This window comes from Halichoerus grypus, chromosome 2 (genome assembly GCF_964656455.1).
Source record: "Halichoerus grypus chromosome 2, mHalGry1.hap1.1, whole genome shotgun sequence".
Classification (NCBI taxonomy): Eukaryota; Metazoa; Chordata; class Mammalia; order Carnivora; family Phocidae; genus Halichoerus; species Halichoerus grypus.
The window spans coordinates 150,621,634-150,638,571 of record NC_135713.1 but is presented as its reverse complement, the minus strand read 5'-3'; the positions used below and the strand labels follow the sequence as shown (position 1 = coordinate 150,638,571).

The 16,938-nt window shown below is 62.0% G+C and overlaps 1 protein-coding gene across 2 annotated transcripts in view; it reads left to right on the top strand.

Moving 5' to 3' along the window:
• The window catches only part of WSCD1 (WSC domain containing 1), a 31,529-nt gene extending 21,536 nt beyond the window's left edge, over positions 1-9,993 (top strand). For both annotated transcript variants that reach the window (XM_036078347.2, XM_036078348.2), the window contains exons 6-9: positions 2,997-3,156; positions 3,562-3,726; positions 4,954-5,154; positions 6,162-9,993. In XM_036078347.2, the coding sequence (XP_035934240.1) occupies positions 2,997-3,156; positions 3,562-3,726; positions 4,954-5,154; positions 6,162-6,514 (879 nt within the window). In that variant the 3' untranslated portion in view covers positions 6,515-9,993. The remainder of the gene's footprint in view (positions 1-2,996; positions 3,157-3,561; positions 3,727-4,953; positions 5,155-6,161) is intronic.
• Positions 9,994-16,938: the final 6,945 nt, after the last annotated feature.

The window sequence follows — 16,938 nt, the reverse complement described above, 5'->3', positions numbered from 1 at the left end:
GACTGCAAGAAAGGCGCTCAAGGAGGACGGAGACGGATGGGCCCGCCGGGATGTCCACTCCCTGATCCCTGGCCACCACCATGCCTTTGCATGTGGACGCCGGGACAGGAGGGCCCATCCCTTGGTGCGTCCTGACCCGACGCCAGGCCAAATGCGTGTGCACGTGGTAGCCACCGGGCCCAGGCTCCGGATGCGGTTTCCAGGTGGGGCCCTGTCCCCCCCACCGTCCCCTCCACCCCTTCGATGGGAACAGTCCCACGTCTGTGTCCCAGCCTCCCCCTCCCGCCTCCCCTTCTCCGATCATCTTCTCTCTCCGAAGCCCGGGTGGGGGTTGGGGGAGCAGGGAAGCCGGCAGAGAAGAGTTACATCAATATTTAATTTTTATGGAAATCATGTCCTAGAAATCCCCAAGGGGCTGGAAATTGTTCTGTGTTTTCAGAATCTGGTGATGTTGCTGGAGCGGTTATGTTGTAAATAAAACCGCATTACCGTCTACGGCTCCCCCTCGCTCCGCACGCACCGCGAAGCTTGACGGGTTCATCCACTAGAGGAAGCGGAGGGGCTCGCGTCGCCGGTGGGGTGCAGGGTCGCGGGGCGGCCACTAGAGCTGGGGAGGGGTCCCGCGTGGTGGCGTTTTCTTCTCTGAGCAGAGCCCAGGGCCCACGGGAGCCTGGTGCCCACGTGCGCCACCAGCACCTCGGGGGACATTCGACCGTCGACTGGTGCATCCGTCAGACGTTCAGTGAGCGTCCACCAGGCGCGGACACTGCTGGAGGGACACTTCCTTCCGGGACATGGGTCCCGTGGGCGCTCTCGAGGACACAGAGGACAGAGCCCAGATGGGCGTGGAGCGAACGGACACCCCGATGGTGCGTCTGCCCGTGGACGGCGACTCTGCGGTTCCTCCACGGAGGATCCCGCGTGGGCGGAGTGGGCGCACAGACGGCCATCTTGTCCCTGTGTGTTCACACGGTCGTTTGTCTGTGTCCTAATCTCTTATGACGACACTGGTCGGATTGGCTCACACCCGCCATGGCCCCATTTTAACTGATTTACCTCTTTAGAGACCCCGTCTCTGAATACAGTCGCATCCTGAACTGGGGGTAGAACGTGGGCTCGGGACAGATGCCGCGGGTGCGGAGAGATGGCTGGGGACCCGCCGGTGCTGTCCTGCACCCCGATGCGGGCCCCGTTGTGGTGCGGAGTGTGCAGGGGTGAGGGCTGGGACCGCTGTGGCCAATGGTGGGTCTCACAGGTGCAATGGGGGTGGGACTTCCGACCTCCGTCCCGCGTGTAGGGGCCTTAGAGGGGAGCCCACGGACAGCGTCAAACCCTCAGGTCCCCGCGCGTGGGGGGGCAGCAGAAGTCCCGAGAGATGACAGGGGGGTCACCGAGGACGTGCACCAGGGTGGGGGGTCCTGCCCCCAGCTCACAGATAGGAAAACCGAGGCTAGGAGGGGGCAGGCTGTTGAGCTGTGGGGTTGGTGTTGGGGTCTGACGGGTTACACACCTGCCGCTTCCTCCCTGATCCCTGCTCAGGGGAAGCCCACAGACACCCCGAGCCACTGCCTCCCCCGTCCTTCATCCTCCCAAAATCCATGTCTCCAGAGCCTCCTCCAGCAAAGGCATGGGGACCGGGTGCTCTGGTCCCAGGGGAGGGGCGAGCCGGTGAGGAGGCTGGAGGGAAGCGAGGTCCTTCCCCTCTTCCAGGCCAGGAGCCACAGGACTTGCCTGTTTCCTAGAGACTAGGGTTCCAGATGGGCCCCACGGGCTGTCTCAGGGCTTTCCGTGTGTAGGGGGGCTCGGTGCTGTAGCAGCGATGCACATGCGTGACGGGGGTGAGCGGGGGTGCGTGGTGGGTGCGCAGCGTCGGAACAGCTGGGGTCTCAGCTTCTGTCTCCACGCAGCAGCTCAGCTCTCAGAGGGACGAGGTCGGGAACCTGGGAGCTCCTGGCAGGGGCGCAGCTGCTGCAGGTGTCCGGGAGGAGGAGGGAGGCGGGGAGAGGCTCTGGTAGGGGCTGCAGGGCAGTGGGGGGGGGACACATGCCCCAGCACAGGAGTCCCCTCCCCCCACCGGGGCTCTGCATCGCCCTCCCATGGCTGGGACTCGCCCGGTGACTTTTCTGAGCCCGGGGATCCTCGCTTTGCCGAGCCACACTCAGAAAACGCTATTGATTTTCTTTTTCTTATTTATGAGATTCTTGCTGTAGGCAAAAAATAAAAAGGTCTGTGCGGTGTTGCCTGGGCTGTGAGAGGCTTTCTCGGCCTCCCGCCTCCCTCCCTGCCCACTCGTCCCTGCGTTCCCGTTTGCACAAGGCAGGGGCAGGCAGGGGCGAGTGGGGCTGGGTGTCCTTCCCCCTGGGAGCGCCCGCACGCGCCGCGCCCGGTGCTGGGCCGTCCTCATAAGGAACGTGCAAGGTGGATCTGATTTCTCTTGTTCAGTGGTGAGGTTCAGAGAGGCTCGGCACCTTGCCCGAGGTCGCCCAGTGCCCAGCGGTCTCCTCCGTGGGGGCAGAGGGAGCAGGGCCAAGCACAGGGGAGGGGGCTGCCCCTGATCCTGGTGGAGCCCGCAGGGACTGGGGGAGTCTGTCCCGGCCTGCACCACCCTGCCCCCCGCAGCAGGGTTGGGCTGACCTCCCCAGGGAGCCTCAACCAGAAGGCCAGAGGTCTCCTTGGGGCTTGCGGTCTGTGGGCCCCGCACTGCGCTGTGTGGGCTTACGGGCCCCATTCTGACCGGGCACACATGGGCTCCTGTGGACGCCCCCACCCCGTGTGCCCGGTCCTTCCACACTCCTGCTGGCCCCCCAGAGTTAGTCCCGGGTCTGCTCGTGCTGTGACTGTTGACCATCCCCGGCCCGCTGTGAGCTGTCACGTCCGTGTGCCGTGCTCCCCCCCCCCAGGCTTGAGCTGGAAGGATGGACGTCCATCCCGACGTGAGCTGGGAGGCCCGGCCCGGCGCGCACCCCACATGCTTCTGTCCCCCTCGCTCCTGGCAGGAGTTCCCACTGGCCATCCTGCGGGGCTGGGAGTGCTACTGCGCTTACCCCACGCCTCAGTTCAGCCTTCGGGACACCGTGGACAGCTCGCTGTGTGGCCAGGAGCCTGAGGCACAGAGGCTAGCCCAGTACTGCGAGGTCTACCAGACACCCGTGCAGGGTGAGTTCGGCGCCTGGGGGACGAGCGGGGTCCTGCGTTCTGGGGGTTTGGAGAGGCCAGCGTGGCCGCGTGTGGTCCTGGGGCGGGGGCGGCCTCCACTGTCCCTGGAGGCTGGACACGGGACGCTCCTGGCCTTGACCCGAGTCTGGGGATGGAGGTAGTTTGAGGAAGAGCAGGAGAGCGGCGAGGCGGGGCCAGCGACCCCCCTGCAGAATCCAGAGTGTTCCGTGCTGTGCGGGGAGCCAGGGCCCGCTGCCCGGGGCATGGGAGGCCTCTCTGGCCACATGCCTGTGCAGCCAAGCCCTCCCCTCCCCGGGCCTGCCTCAGTTTCCCCGTCAGTGTAGTGGGATCCTCGGGGCAGCGGGTCCCGGTGGGGCGGTCGGTGGTCAACCTCTGGACTTTCAGACACTCGCTGCACGGATAGGCGGTTCCTGCCCACCAAGTCCAAGGTGTTTGTGGCTCTGTCGAGCTTCCCGGGAGCCGGGAACACGTGGGCGCGGCACCTCATCGAACACGCCACCGGCTTCTACACGGGGAGCTACTACTTTGATGGGACCCTGTACAACAAGGGTGAGTGAGGGCCAGGGCAGGGGTCCCCGGCTGCGGGGCAGGACCTGTCCGCACAGCGGTCTAGGTCTGCAGGGGGCCAGGGGACCCAGGGGCTGGACCGGCCGCGTGGGGTGGCCCGCGAGGTTCCCCCCTGAGGCTTCCGGGACTGGCTCAGGGTGGCCACCGGCCTCTGCACCGACCCACCAGTGACATGCACAGGTGCCCGGCCAGTTCTGGGCGAATGTGGCCCGTGTGACGGGCGAGAGTGGTGCTGTGGGGACAGCCTGCCACGCACAGAAGGTGACGCGGGTGTCAGGGTGTCAGGGACCAGATCCCGTGTTTACAGCCCGTGGTCTGGCTCCTCCTTCCCCTGGAGCGTCCCAGCATTTGACAGAAGGAGCCCCAGCGAAGGCTGACAGGGTTTGGCGTGCTGAGTTCCAGTGGGCGAACCCCGATGCAGAGGAGCCTGGTTTCCCGCCATCAAAGAACCCGTCCCTGCTCGCTGCACCCTCATGTGTCCCCAGCTGCTCACGAAGCGGGTGGAGCTGGGGCTCATCGGCGTCCCCAAGAGCCCAGGAGAAGTGCGTGCTCATTTACGGAGCATGGGTCCCAGGCTCGCGGACCCCGGATCTGTCGGAGTCTGACGTGGCCGGAGTCTAGGTTCAGAGACACCTGTCCAGGGGTCCTTCCGTGACATCGCGCTGCACCCCCTGACCGGTCCCCTACTCCTAGTTCCTGTGAGCCCCTGTGCTCGGCAGGATCACATGCGGAGCCCTTCCATCCTCAGCGTAAAGCCCACCGCGGAACGAGCACACAAGCGTCCTGTTGACTCGTGTGACTCTGCTACGGTGGGGAGGGCTGGGGTCCCACTGCAGGACCACAGCATAAGGTCTGACAGGCCTCGCGCCTGGTGACGGGGATCCCGCCCCCACTGCCAGGAGGGGGTGGAAGCCAGGCCTCCCAGGGACACACGCGGCATGTGCCCAGAGCCCTGCGCTGCTGTGTGACCTCGGGCAAGTCTCGTACCCACTCTGAGCCACGCCTGCAGCCGCCACTAACTCGTGGGTTGTTTGTGGTGCTTGGGGGACATCTCCGTGCAAACGCCCACACGCACCCACCTCCAGGGTCCAGAGGGGTGTCAGGCCCCTGCCCCCGGACTTCTGGGGTCTCCCGGAGGCGTGTTCAGCTCTGCCTGCTGCCTTGGCGGGGGCCCGACGCGGTCCTCAGGGGCCTCCGCTCTCCCCGCAGGGTTCAAGGGCGAGAAGGACCACTGGCGCAGCCGGCGCACCATCTGCGTGAAGACCCACGAGAGCGGCCGGAGGGAAATCGAGATGTTCGACTCGGCCATCCTGCTGATCCGGAACCCATACAGGTCCCTGGTGGCCGAGTTCAACCGCAAGTGTGCTGGGCACCTGGGCTACGCGGCCGACCGAAACTGGAAGAGCAAAGGTAGGCAAAGGGGGTGGGCAGCCTGTGGCAGGGCGGGGGGAGGGAGGGCGACCCGCCCCACAGTGTGGCCGAGACGCGGGTCCGGGGGGCGAGTGTTAGGGCACGGAGCGGTCAGAGGGAAGCTGCGTCCAGCAGGTGCAAGGCCATGGGGCAGGCAGGCCCGTCCCTGCAGCCTCGGCCCCTGCTGACGCCTCCCATGGCCTCCAGCCGACCCTGCCCCTTGCTGAACCCCCGGATGCAGGAGGCTGAGCTCTGGTCCCTCCTTGGCTCTCGTGAGCCTCAGTTTACTCATCTGAGACACCAGGGTGGTCCCTATCTCAGAGTCATCATGAAGACCAGGGAGAGCGAAGGCTCTTGGCGGCATCTGAGGTGTGCGGGCGGGATAGTTACACCAGCGATGTTTGTTGACATTTGTACCTTTCCCCACCAAAACAAAAAGCCCGCCAGCTTTCTAATTTGCTAGGATAGAAATCTCACGGAGTAGACTATTGGCAAAAGTTGGCGGCTGCCCGGCGGCGTCACGGGGCAGACTGGCCACCCCCCCAACGAGACAGGTCAGCATCAGGCAGGGACCAGGTTCACTTAGCCTCACAGGAGGCCCCGGGGCAGGTGATCGGGCCTGCGTGCGTCCTTGCCGAACCCCTGCTCATCCCGGTCACCCGGGACAGGTGAAGGTGGATGAAGGTCATCCCGTTTCCCACCTGTCATTAACACTGCTGTGCCACGTGGGCCCCGTGGCTCTCCCTGCCCCAGCGTGGGCCCAGCGGTCACGGCACTCACCATCCACGAGAGAGGGAACCGGTTCTTGGCGCACACGGTCCACATCCGTCCTCACGTGGTGCTGCCACAGCCACGGATGCAGCCACGGCCACGTGACCTGGGCTGGCCCGGGGGTGCTGCTCTTAACTGCCCGCGGGTCGTCAGGAGGGCCTCATCCATGGGGCCCTCACCTCCCCGCCCTGAGCGCCCAGGAGGCGGGCCTGACGGGCGCCTTCTCTCCCGCGCAGAGTGGCCGGACTTCGTGCGCAGCTACGCAGCGTGGTGGTCCTCGCACGTGCTGGACTGGCTGCGGTACGGCAAGCGGCTGCTGGTGGTCCACTACGAGGAGCTGCGGCGCAGCCTGCTGCCCACGCTGCGGGAGATGGTGGCCTTCCTCAACGTGTCCGTGAGCGAGGAGCGGCTGCTGTGCGTGGAGAACAACAAGGAGGGCAGCTTCCGGCGCCGTGGCCGGCGCCCCCACGACCCCGAGCCCTTCACGCCCGAGATGAGGGCGCTGATCGACGGCTACATCCGGACGGTGGACAAGGCGCTGCGCGACCACAGCGGGGCCGGGCTGCCGGGCGAGTACGTGCCCAGATGACGGCCCGGACGCTGCCCCGCGGCCTCGCTGGGGCCCGGCTGCCGGAGCCGCCGCAGGCCCCCCTGCGCTCACAGACACGGCTTGCGGGGCCACGCAGGCTGGGCCGGGCCCTTCGGACCCGCAGACGCTGGCCCGCCCGTGCACACTGGGCTCCCAGTCCGGCTTCCTGTTTCGCACTGCAGACTCGCCGGCCAGGGTCCTCGCCCCCGGACGCGGGGCTGGGCGGGCGTCGGCGCCGTGGGCAGCGAGCACCCCGGCGTGGGCATGAGCTCACGGATGCTGCTGGACCCCGCGATCTTGACGGCGCATCAGACGCCCCATGAACACGTGTAGCATGGCCACCAGGCACCCTGGTGTGCAGCCCTACGTCTTCCTTCTCTGCAGACGGGCTGGCAGTGCTGGACAGAGTAGGCCCCCCCCCCCCACTGCACACCGACCTCAGGACCTGCCACAGCTCTGTGCACCCCCCACCACCCCGTCCAACGTCAGCACTCCTTGGAGGGGCCCCCTTGCCCCACTTTTCCCTCCCGTGTCCCAGAAGCGGGTGTGAGGGCGAGGGGGCATGGGGCAAGAGGGGCTGGCCTCCAGGGGAGCCCCAGACCCGAGGGGCACACAGGCCTGCAGGGGGGCTTGGGGTGCACATGGGGAGACCCAGGAGGGACGGGTCTTGGGGATCACTTGGCCCCACCCATCTTGGCCATGTCCCCATCCACACAACCCTCGAGGGAGGGGCCATGGCCAAACCTTCTGTGTTCACCCCCCGCCCGGTCCCTGGGGCTCGTTACCACGCCCTCTGTCTCTGCGTGAGGTTGCCATCTTTCTCACTCACCCCGGAGGAAGGGTGCTCACGGACGCCGTGGCCTGCTGTGTGCTAGCCCGGCGGGGTGTGTGGGGGGAGGGTAGGAAAGCCCCCCGCCCCAGCTCACAGCCTTGGGGGGCAGGGGAGGCTGGTCACAAACAGGAGTTAACCCAGTAGCAGAGGAGTGTGCGTGTGCTCAGGGTCTCCATGCTGCTGGTCCGGAGGAATCTGTAGGGATTTCCCCAGCAGAGCAGAGGGAAGGGCATTGAGGCAGAGAGAACAGCGTATGCAAAGGTTCAGAGGCTTGGAGAACAGGAGTGTGGGGCATGTGTGTCTGAGTCTGTGCAGCCGGGGACAGAGTGATGGGTGAGGACAGAGGTGGGGACACAGAGGGACTGTTCTTACAGCGGCCTGGTGCTCAGCCTGGAGGAACAGAGCGCCCTTCAGAGGCCGACTCTCGGGTTCAGAATGAGGCCGTGCAGACCAGGGCTCCAGTGTGGGGGTGGGGGTGGACCCCTGCGAGGTGGGTGGTGGTGGGCGGGCCCCTCGGCAGCTTCTCCAGGCTTGGGGTGACTGCGGCTGGGCCCCTTGGTCTGACCTCCCGCGGCCTGAGCCAAGCTGCACCAGGGGAAGAAAATGGGGAGAGGCTTGGGGAAACCGGCATTGGAACGTCCTGACCCTGCGCTCCCCGCCAGCTGCCGGAAGCCGAGAGCCACCACAGTGAGGGCAGGTGGGTGGGGGGCCCGGCGGGCTGCCCCTCTTCGGAGGGAGGCCTCCACAGCCGTCCCCGGCTCCGCCAAACCCACACTGGTGCCGAGCCCGGCCCGGCCCTCCCACAGCTGCGCTCGGCTGGACGCTGGAAGCACCAGGTCTTGCTAAGCGTTTATTGGCACGGCTCTGCTTCCGCCATCCAGTCTGGGTCGGCCTCTGATAGAGCGGTGTCTCCAGCGTCACAGGAAGAGGGGAGACCTGCCACGAGGCCCCACCTGCTGTGGAAGGCGGCCCGAGGGACACCTGCGCCCCCCAAGCAACCGTAGAGTCTCGAGGGGATGGAGGGCCGGGTGCTGGCTGCCTCCTGAGATTGGCTCCCAGGTCTGGCCCTCACTCTTTCCGGCTGCCCGGGAGACTTCAGGGACAAGACCGGGACGCCGGGGAGGCTGGGAAGGGCAGAGGTGCGGCTGGAGGGCCAACCCACGCTGGCCCTCAGGCCTCCCACCCTCCTGCCCACCCTGGAGTCAGGACAGCAACAGCCCGCCCCTCACCCCGGTAGATGGTTCGTTTCCTGCTGCCAGGTGCCCAGAGACCTCCCTTCCTTCCCGGGGGAGAGCTCAGATGGCCTGGCAGCTTCCAGGGCACCTCAGCCAGACCTGCAGAAGAGTAGAACGACGGGGTCAGCCTGCACTGGCTCACACTGAGTCCGTGCAGTCGGGCGCCCGACACGGAGATGGTGCTCCTGGGTGTCCGATGAGCAAGGACGTGCAAAGGCCCTGCTGCTGATTCTCCATGGCTGTCACCACAGCCTGCCCCTGGGGGAGAGCTCGGAGGCACGGGAAGGGGCTCTGGGTGTCCGTTTGTCTCTGCAAGTGAGGCGTCCTCAAGCTCTCAGCTTCTCCATCAAGCCTCTGCTGCCCCAAGCAGCCAGGGAGCAAAAGCCAGTGTGAATTTGGTGGAGAATTGTGGTAAAACCCTACTTCCTGCAGATTCCACCTTTAATGGCGATGCCGTGAAATCACGTAAACCTGTGTTAAGACGTGTAATCTCCATGGTTTTCATCTCCCGTTGTGGATCAATTTGGAAACACCAAAATATATAATTTAAAAAAACTAAAACACATTTCTGATAATCCCAGCGATGTGTAAATGAGACAGAAGAATAGACAGGCTTCCAGACCCTGGGAAGAAAGCTGCTTAATTATGTGAGCATCTTGTAATGAAGCCTCTTGCAGCTAAAATTAGATCCTGAGTGCATGAATATGTGATAATGTTTGCACACCAGAATGCATTTTCCCCTTAAAACGTGGCAGGAGCTCCTTGGTTCTTGGGGGGGCCCCTAGGGGTGGGGAGATAGGAGTGCTTGGGGGGGTCCTCGCGGCTGCAGGGATGCTTGGGGCAGAGGTGTGTTTTTCTGCGGCTGGAAAATCCCCGGGGGTCTAGCAGGAAACTGATGGGTCTGGGGCCACACTGCTCACCGCTCCCAACAGGACCAGTTGGCCTGGACGAGGTGGAAATGGAATGGAAGGCAGACTGCGAGCCGGGCAGGGCCGTGCCCCTCTGTTCCCGCCCCTGTTTCCTTCCCCAGCAGCCCCGGTCTCCGGGGGACGGGGGGATTCATGTTCATCACCATCTCTGGGGTTGGGCCCCCAGCTCGACAAAGCCAACGGCTCTTTCCGTCTCTCTGGCGATGGGTGGGCTCAGGGATGGTCCTGTGAGCTACAGGGGTGCGGCCGGGGGGCATCTCAGGACGTAGGGAGCGTGCACTGCTGGTGGGAGGGGAGGTCGGCGGCCCTGGGTCTGCAGAGGGGCCCACCCTCCAATGACGCTGGTTCTGCCGCGGGGATGGTCGGGGGCACAAGCAGCCAGGAACTTGGTGGCATCGTTAAGAACGCTCAAGCTTTGCCTGCGACCAGCCCTCCCTCTGGATGGTTTTTTTACATGAGCCAATAAATCCCCTTTCTTGTTCACCTCAGGTTGTCGGGCTTCTGTTCCTTATGGTCTGCGGGCTTGGCGCCGGGTTCTTTCCGTCTGCGGCTGATGGAGATGGAGGCCGAGCCTCGGCCCAGTTCAAGCTGGGGGTCCGGGGACGGTGCCTTTTCCTGGAGCAGAGACCTCGTCCCGCGTGCGCCTTGGTGGGGGGAGAGATCTGGCTTCTGAGCTGAGCTGCCCCAAGTGCAAGCCCTCTGCTTCACAGACGAGGGACCTGGGACTCCCACGAGGTCGCACTGGAAGGACGAGCGCACAGAGTGAGGGCGGGAGCGCGGGCTCCTTCCACGAAACCACCTGACCGCCCTTCTGCTGCATCCCTATAACTCTTGGAGGCGTCGCCACAGACAGGGCAAGTGTGCAGAGCCAGCTCATTTGGAAGCGACCCCATAAATCTCACTGCTGGTTCTTCGCCAGAATACACTTTGGTGGGTGCCCGAGGTCAGTGCCGAGGGCCATTTTATCAGAGCGTAGCCAGGACTTGAAGACCTGCCCAGACGGAGCAGGGAGAGGGACTGTGCCCGGGTGTTCATCCTCTGTCCCGGGCATCCCAGACACAGAAGGGTGTTGCTCCCTCGGGGGGTTCACCCGCAGGACAGGCAGGTGCCCCCTCGCATCGTGGGCCAGCCCTCCTGACCAGCAGACAGGCACCCGGTCACCCGGACTTTGGCATCAGGTTACTCAGTGATCTGGTCCCCACAGCCTGAGCCCCGCACCCAGCTGACGCGGTGCGATTGGCCAGAGGATGAGATCACACCCCACCAGCATCAGCTGGGCCGCTTCTCCTCTGCCACGTGACAAATTACCACGAACCCAGCAGCTCGAGCCCACCCCCAGGCACCCTCCCCCGGCTCCCGTGGGTCAGGCATCCGGGTGGACCTCCGTCGGCCGCCCGCCATCAAGGTGGTCTTCCCACGGGAGGCTTGACTGGGGATGTGTCTGTGCCCAGGCTCACCCACATTTTTGGCAGAATTGAGTTTCTGTGGTGGTAGGACTGAGGCCCTCGGTCCCTCCGGCCCATGCATGGTCCTGACATGATGGGGACCCCTCGTAGGAAGATCGCAATGTGGCTGCCAGCAGGAGGGTGACCCAGGGTCCCACATCTACTACACAATCCCAGGAAGGCCGTCCCATCCTTAGCCGCATCCACCAGACAGAGCACGTCACAGCCCTACCCCCACTCGGGGCGGGGGTCCCACGAAAGCATGAACCCCAGGAGGTGGGGATCCCTGGTGACCAACTCGGGGTCTGTCCACCACAACACCCGTGTGGGAAAAGTCCAGAAATCCGTACTTTCTGCTCCGCACTGGGCTGCACTGAGTGTGGTGTGTGTTTGGGGGCATCATCTGGGGGGTGTCAGGTTTCACCCGCGTCACCACGAGTCAGGGCCGTGTCCCCAGTCCACAGTGGCCACTCTGTACTCCTTTCCAATTCATCCTGCACAGCGCACAGTGGGTCTTCCGCAATCTGGACTTCTTTAATTTTAGGACATCATTAACTATTTTTGAGTTGAATGTTGCCCCTCCCCCCAGCGTCCCTCTCGAATTCCTCACTCCCTGGCGTCAGGACTCCAGAGCCCAGCTGCATCCGTCAGCACGCGGCGGGCCGTTTCCCACACTTGCTGTCTCGATCCCACCATGCGGGTCCTGCACTTTGATCCTCAAAAATTATCATTTGCTCTTCACTGCATACAGCTCCCATTAACCTACCTGTCAATTTCCATAATTATGTGGTTTTTTTTTTAATTCCTAGAACTTCTAATTGATTTTTATCCCAATCTGCACTGGCTTTGTGGATGATGCCCCTTCACGTCTACTCACAGACATTAAATACACTCAGTGCTCTGTTAACTCTATTTCCTTGGGTGTGAGTTTCTCTCTTTGTCGACTTTGTGGTCTCTTTCGTGGTTCTGGTCCTCATCGGAGTTTTGGCGGCTCTGCGTTCATTACAGAAGAGGAGGATGGTGCAGGGTCGACCTTCCTGGCGGCCCCAGGTTTGGGACCTCAGCCAGCGACCCTGTGAATCACCCCGAGTCCACCTCCTGCTCCCCAATTCCACAGACTGCTGGTGAGACACACCCACCTTTCTGAGGCACAAGTCTGGCCCCGTGCTGGGCGCTCACCACCTCTGATCTTCCCGTCTGTTTGCCGCCTCTCGGGGTTTGTCCCATTGCTGTCCACGCCTCACCCTCCCGGGCATGTCATCTTTTGGGCTTAATTCAGGGAAGGAAAAGCTGAGCAAGTGCTTTCTTAACCAGCCACTGTGAAAACCGGATCCCTGACCACGAAAATCAGATCAGATGACCACGAGCATCGCCAGCAGATGGGCACGTGTCTTCTCCTCTCTGAATCTCAAGTTCTTCGTTAAAAAAAAAAAAAAAGAACCTGAGAAATTTGAAAGAAGAACTCTCTGAGACCTCACCCGGCTTGGATGTTCGACAGTTCTCCTGATGCCATCCACATCTTCTGGGGAAAAAGCCCCACGTCTGCACCTGCTTGGGACACTGGGCCACCAGCAACATCCCCACAGCCAGATCTTCACTTGAGAGCGCAGTCTCTGTCAGGTCTTCCCAGAAATGGACAGTGCCATGGAAAAACATCAAAAACTCTTAAAATAACTTTTGTATATTCCTTCCATTCGTCATGTTTTAAGTTTGGTAAATAATCACCATTTTCAATTCATGCAAAAAGCCCCATTTACACATTTATTTCACTGGATTTTTTAAGCCAGTGGGGACAGGGACAGTGCTGTATTTTGTATGGACCTTTCTAGCCTCAGCTCCTGGCATAGGACTCACACGTGGGAGGCACGGCAAATATCAGGGGAAGGAAGCAGGGATGCATGAAAATCCTGAACCATCTGGCTTTTCAAGTTTTCCAGGAAAACAACCACTGTTTGTGAGTTGGGGGGACGTGGCTGAAGACACCTGCTGACCACCCCCCGCCTGCTGAGAAGGTGGGGGACGGAGGTGAGCTGTAGGATCCCACGGCAGCAGAATGAGGGGGACAAACGGCAGTGCCCCAGCTCTCTGGAGAGTTGAACTGAAGACACACGTTCTTGGTCGACCACCTGTTCCCGTTTGCAGAACAGGAGACAAGGAGCAGGGTTTTTGTCCAAACCCTGTTGGGGGATGTTCGGGAAGATGGTCTAACAGCATCACCCCACCTTTGCCCCTGGTTCTGCCGCTTGGTACCTGACGCTGAGCCCCAAACCTACGGCAATGCTTTTTCTTCTAAACGGAAACCTCCTTTCGATCACAGGCCCCGAGGTGTAAACGGAGACGCCCCCCTTTCTCCTAAGGGCAGCAGGAGGGCGAGTGTGTTTGGATACGTAACGAGGAGAGGGAAGGATGCGGTGCAGCCCCCAGACCACGCACACATGCTCGCCCGGGGGACCACCGGGCTTCTCCCCCAGCCCCACCACCCAGACGAGGGGGCCAGGGTGGGAAATGCAGGGTGTCTGCCTCCCACCCCAGCAGTAAACGTCACCGTTAGTGATCCACTGATCACCGTGCAGCAAGTCGCCCCCAAACAGCCGTAACTTACAGCCACGGACTCAGAGTTCGTGTGGGTTGGGAATCAGGCACGGCTTAGGTGGGTCCTGTGGCCCACAGACCCTCTCGAGGCTGCGACGGGGAGGTGGCCGGGCCACACGCTCCTCTGGGGGCTCCACAGCGAGAGGGCTCACCGCCAAGCCTCTCACCCCCCCGTGGGCAGGACTCCTCGCAGGAGGAGGACCTCCCCGTTAGGCCCTCACCCGCAGCTCGCCCCATCAGAGTGAGGAGGGGAGGGGGGTACAGGGTGTGAGTCTTCGTGAGGAGCCCCGTGAGTCCCACCTCTGTTGCGTTTGGGCGTTACGTTGGCTAGAAGGACGTCACCAGGTCTAGCCCGCGCCCAGAGGAGGGGTCACGCAGGGGCACGGGTGCCAGAAGGCGGCCCCTTTGGGAACCCTGGTCCTGCACTGGGGTCCCCACACATCCACCCGCGGCTGCTCCCCGCCCCCACCCCTCCCCGCACACGGCGGCCTTCAGCATCCTGCTGCACCACTTGGGGCTGGGGGCTGGGGGCTCCCTTCCTGCGGGCTCGCCCTCCAGCCATGTATCCGTGCAAACGCGGACAACTGTCCGCTCCCCACACTCAGCCTGGGAGGGGCCCCGAGGCCGGGAAAGTCTGGTCAGACATGGGGGGCTCTCCACGGGCTCACCCGCAGAAACAGCTCTCCGCACAGCCCCCGGGCTCCCCTCTCCGCGGCCACGTCAACCTCCGTCAGATAATGAAGGGCTTGGCTCTCCGTGGGAGACCTTCACGGTCACCTTTCCGCCAGCCAGTCACCTCTGATGGACACAGAGTCTAACGAGATGTTCAGAGAAAGCCACAGGCTCCTTGCTTTTGCCACGACATCACACCGGGTGCGGGCCCGACCACTCTCTGCCTCACGCACCATCCCCACGGGACCCAGGGCGCGGAGTGTGATCTTTAGGGAAACTATCTGTGTCCTCTCCCTCATCTTATTAGCATGTAATTCCAAGACAGAGTTCCAGATGTATGGAAAGGTGACAGGATTGGAATTCAATTTACCCCTCAAATGGCACAGAAGCCAAGGGCCGTGGGACCGTCCCTGACGCCACTGAGTCCAGTGGAGGATGCGTCTGGGTGGGGCTGGGTCTCCCCCACCCAGGGCACTGACTAGGGCTCATCCCGGACCTCGTCCCTGTCACCGGCGGGCGCCTTTTCTCACGCTGGTGTCCTCCCCGTGTGAACAATGCACGGGGGTTTACTTTCCTTCCTACTTGGCATTATATCCCGAATATTTTCTCGGTTTTAGTATCTTTTTGATATCTCATTTTCCTGCTCCCTGTCCAGCCCCCGCCGTGGCTGCAGGGGTGACGGCTGAGACCCGCGCACCCACGCTGCGCTGTGCCCGTGTGCGAATACACCAAGGTGCGTGCGAGCATCCGAATGTGCGTGTCCGTAGCCATAAAGCTGTATCCACCGTCTACAGACCGATACATGAGAACCTTGAAGGCCATCGTGTGTTTTTGCAACAACGGGATCCTACGATGCACGGACTTTTCTGTCTCTCTCGTCTCCACTCGATGGTGCGCCGTGGGAACGTGGTGTAACATTCTCCAGCAAGGATCTCCCACGCAGGGCACATATGCTCTGCTGGCACGAGGAAAAAGTACTCAATGTTTTATCTCATCTGTCTAAATTTTCTAGGTTCCGTTTGCTTATCCTACGCTTATAATATTCGTGCACGCACATAAAAATCCATACTTTGGAGGTGCAGGTTAGCACCAAGTGAGCAGTCAGCAGTCCTCAGAGGCCACTGGTCCACGTAAGCAGGAGGCTTTTGTTCACAATTCCCCGCTGGATGGAGACGCGTGCTGTTTCTAGCTGGGGCCGCTGCCGGCCGGCTGCAACAAGGATTGCTCTGCGTGAACACTGGTAGACGAGCGCCTTGAGGTCTGCAGGACAGGCCCCCAAAGGTAAATCCCGGCTCAGGGGCTGGGTGGCGTTCTAATCGTGATGGGTATCGGTGGCCTCATCTCCAAAAACCCCGTAGCAATCCGTATCTCCATCAGAACGTACGAAATGCCTGTTTCCCTGCATCTTCCTGGACCTCGCGGCTTCTTGATCCTCTCAAGTTTTACCGATCCAGTGGGCGGGGTTGGGAAGTGGCCCCCATCTGAAGGGCACCTTCGTGGGTAAGTCAGGGCGTCGGACAAGATGACCCCCTGTGTCCCTGATTCTCCAGGTGTCTGTCCTCAGAGCTAACCTGTTACAGGTGCGTCTTTAGCCCCATCCCCCACTGGCCACTCGTGAACCAAGACCCACCGAGCAGCTGCAGAAACCCACGCATCGGGGGCCAGGAGGAAAGCAAGCCAAACGCCGCCCAGAAGTCAACTCGCCAACACTGCTCGGCTTGTAAAACCATGTGGGCCAAATCCCTGCAATTCCATCCAGGACAAGTAATAAGAAGCAGTGTGTAATATTTCCAAGATAACCATATTTGTAGTAAATATTTTAAGACCAACGGCTGCACAAAATGCATTTCCTGGGAGTTTCACTAAAATGGATTTGTATTAAAAGTGCCACTTCAATAAATATTCATGGGGAAATTCATCGATCTGTTTTTACCACTTGCAGTGAAAATCTCAAAGGTCCTGGAAGAAGAAAGGTCGTAGGATGCGTGTGTTGCCCGCTGGGGAGGGGGTGGTGAAAACTGCGTGAAGCCCTCCTGGGCAGGAGCCGCGCGTCCCACGCCCCATCCAGAAGGGCTGCAGGAGCAGGGGCGGTGGGAGGGGGCCGCAGGTGTGCTGAGCCTCTTCGAGCTCCGAAGCCCCCAGCTGCCATGGATGAGCACTTGCTGCGTGCCCCACGTGCACCCCAGACATTCATACTGTCCCCGAGTCCTCACGGCCACAGCGCTCTCACACGGACAGGGACACCGTGTCTCGGGAAAGTTAAGTGATTTGTCCACTGTCACAGAGCAAGTTCGCGCGGCCCCGTTGCTCCCTCCTTGTCGCTGGTTCCCGCCCGTGGTTCGTCCCAGCCTCCAGCAGCCACTGAGGCACTGAGGACGGGAGGAAGCCCGGCACGGGGCCACCTGTGTCACCTCCCCTGCCTCGCGGTCCTTGGAAAGCCCAAGCTGGCTGCCTGCTCTGGACATGAGGCCCCCTGAGCTCCCGTGACATCACCCTTCCTGGCCCCTTTCCTGAGGCAGGAAGCAAACGCACACAGGCAGAGCACTGAAAATCTGGCCGCGTATTCCTGCCAACTTCCTCAGTCTCGGGTAAACGTATTTATTTTTATAATGGCAACTTGTACCCTTGGCACTGATGAGATCCCACTGCTCCCTTGTTTAAGACGCTGGAATCCCTCCCCACAGCCAACAGACTACAACCCAGATGCCCACTTGGCTTG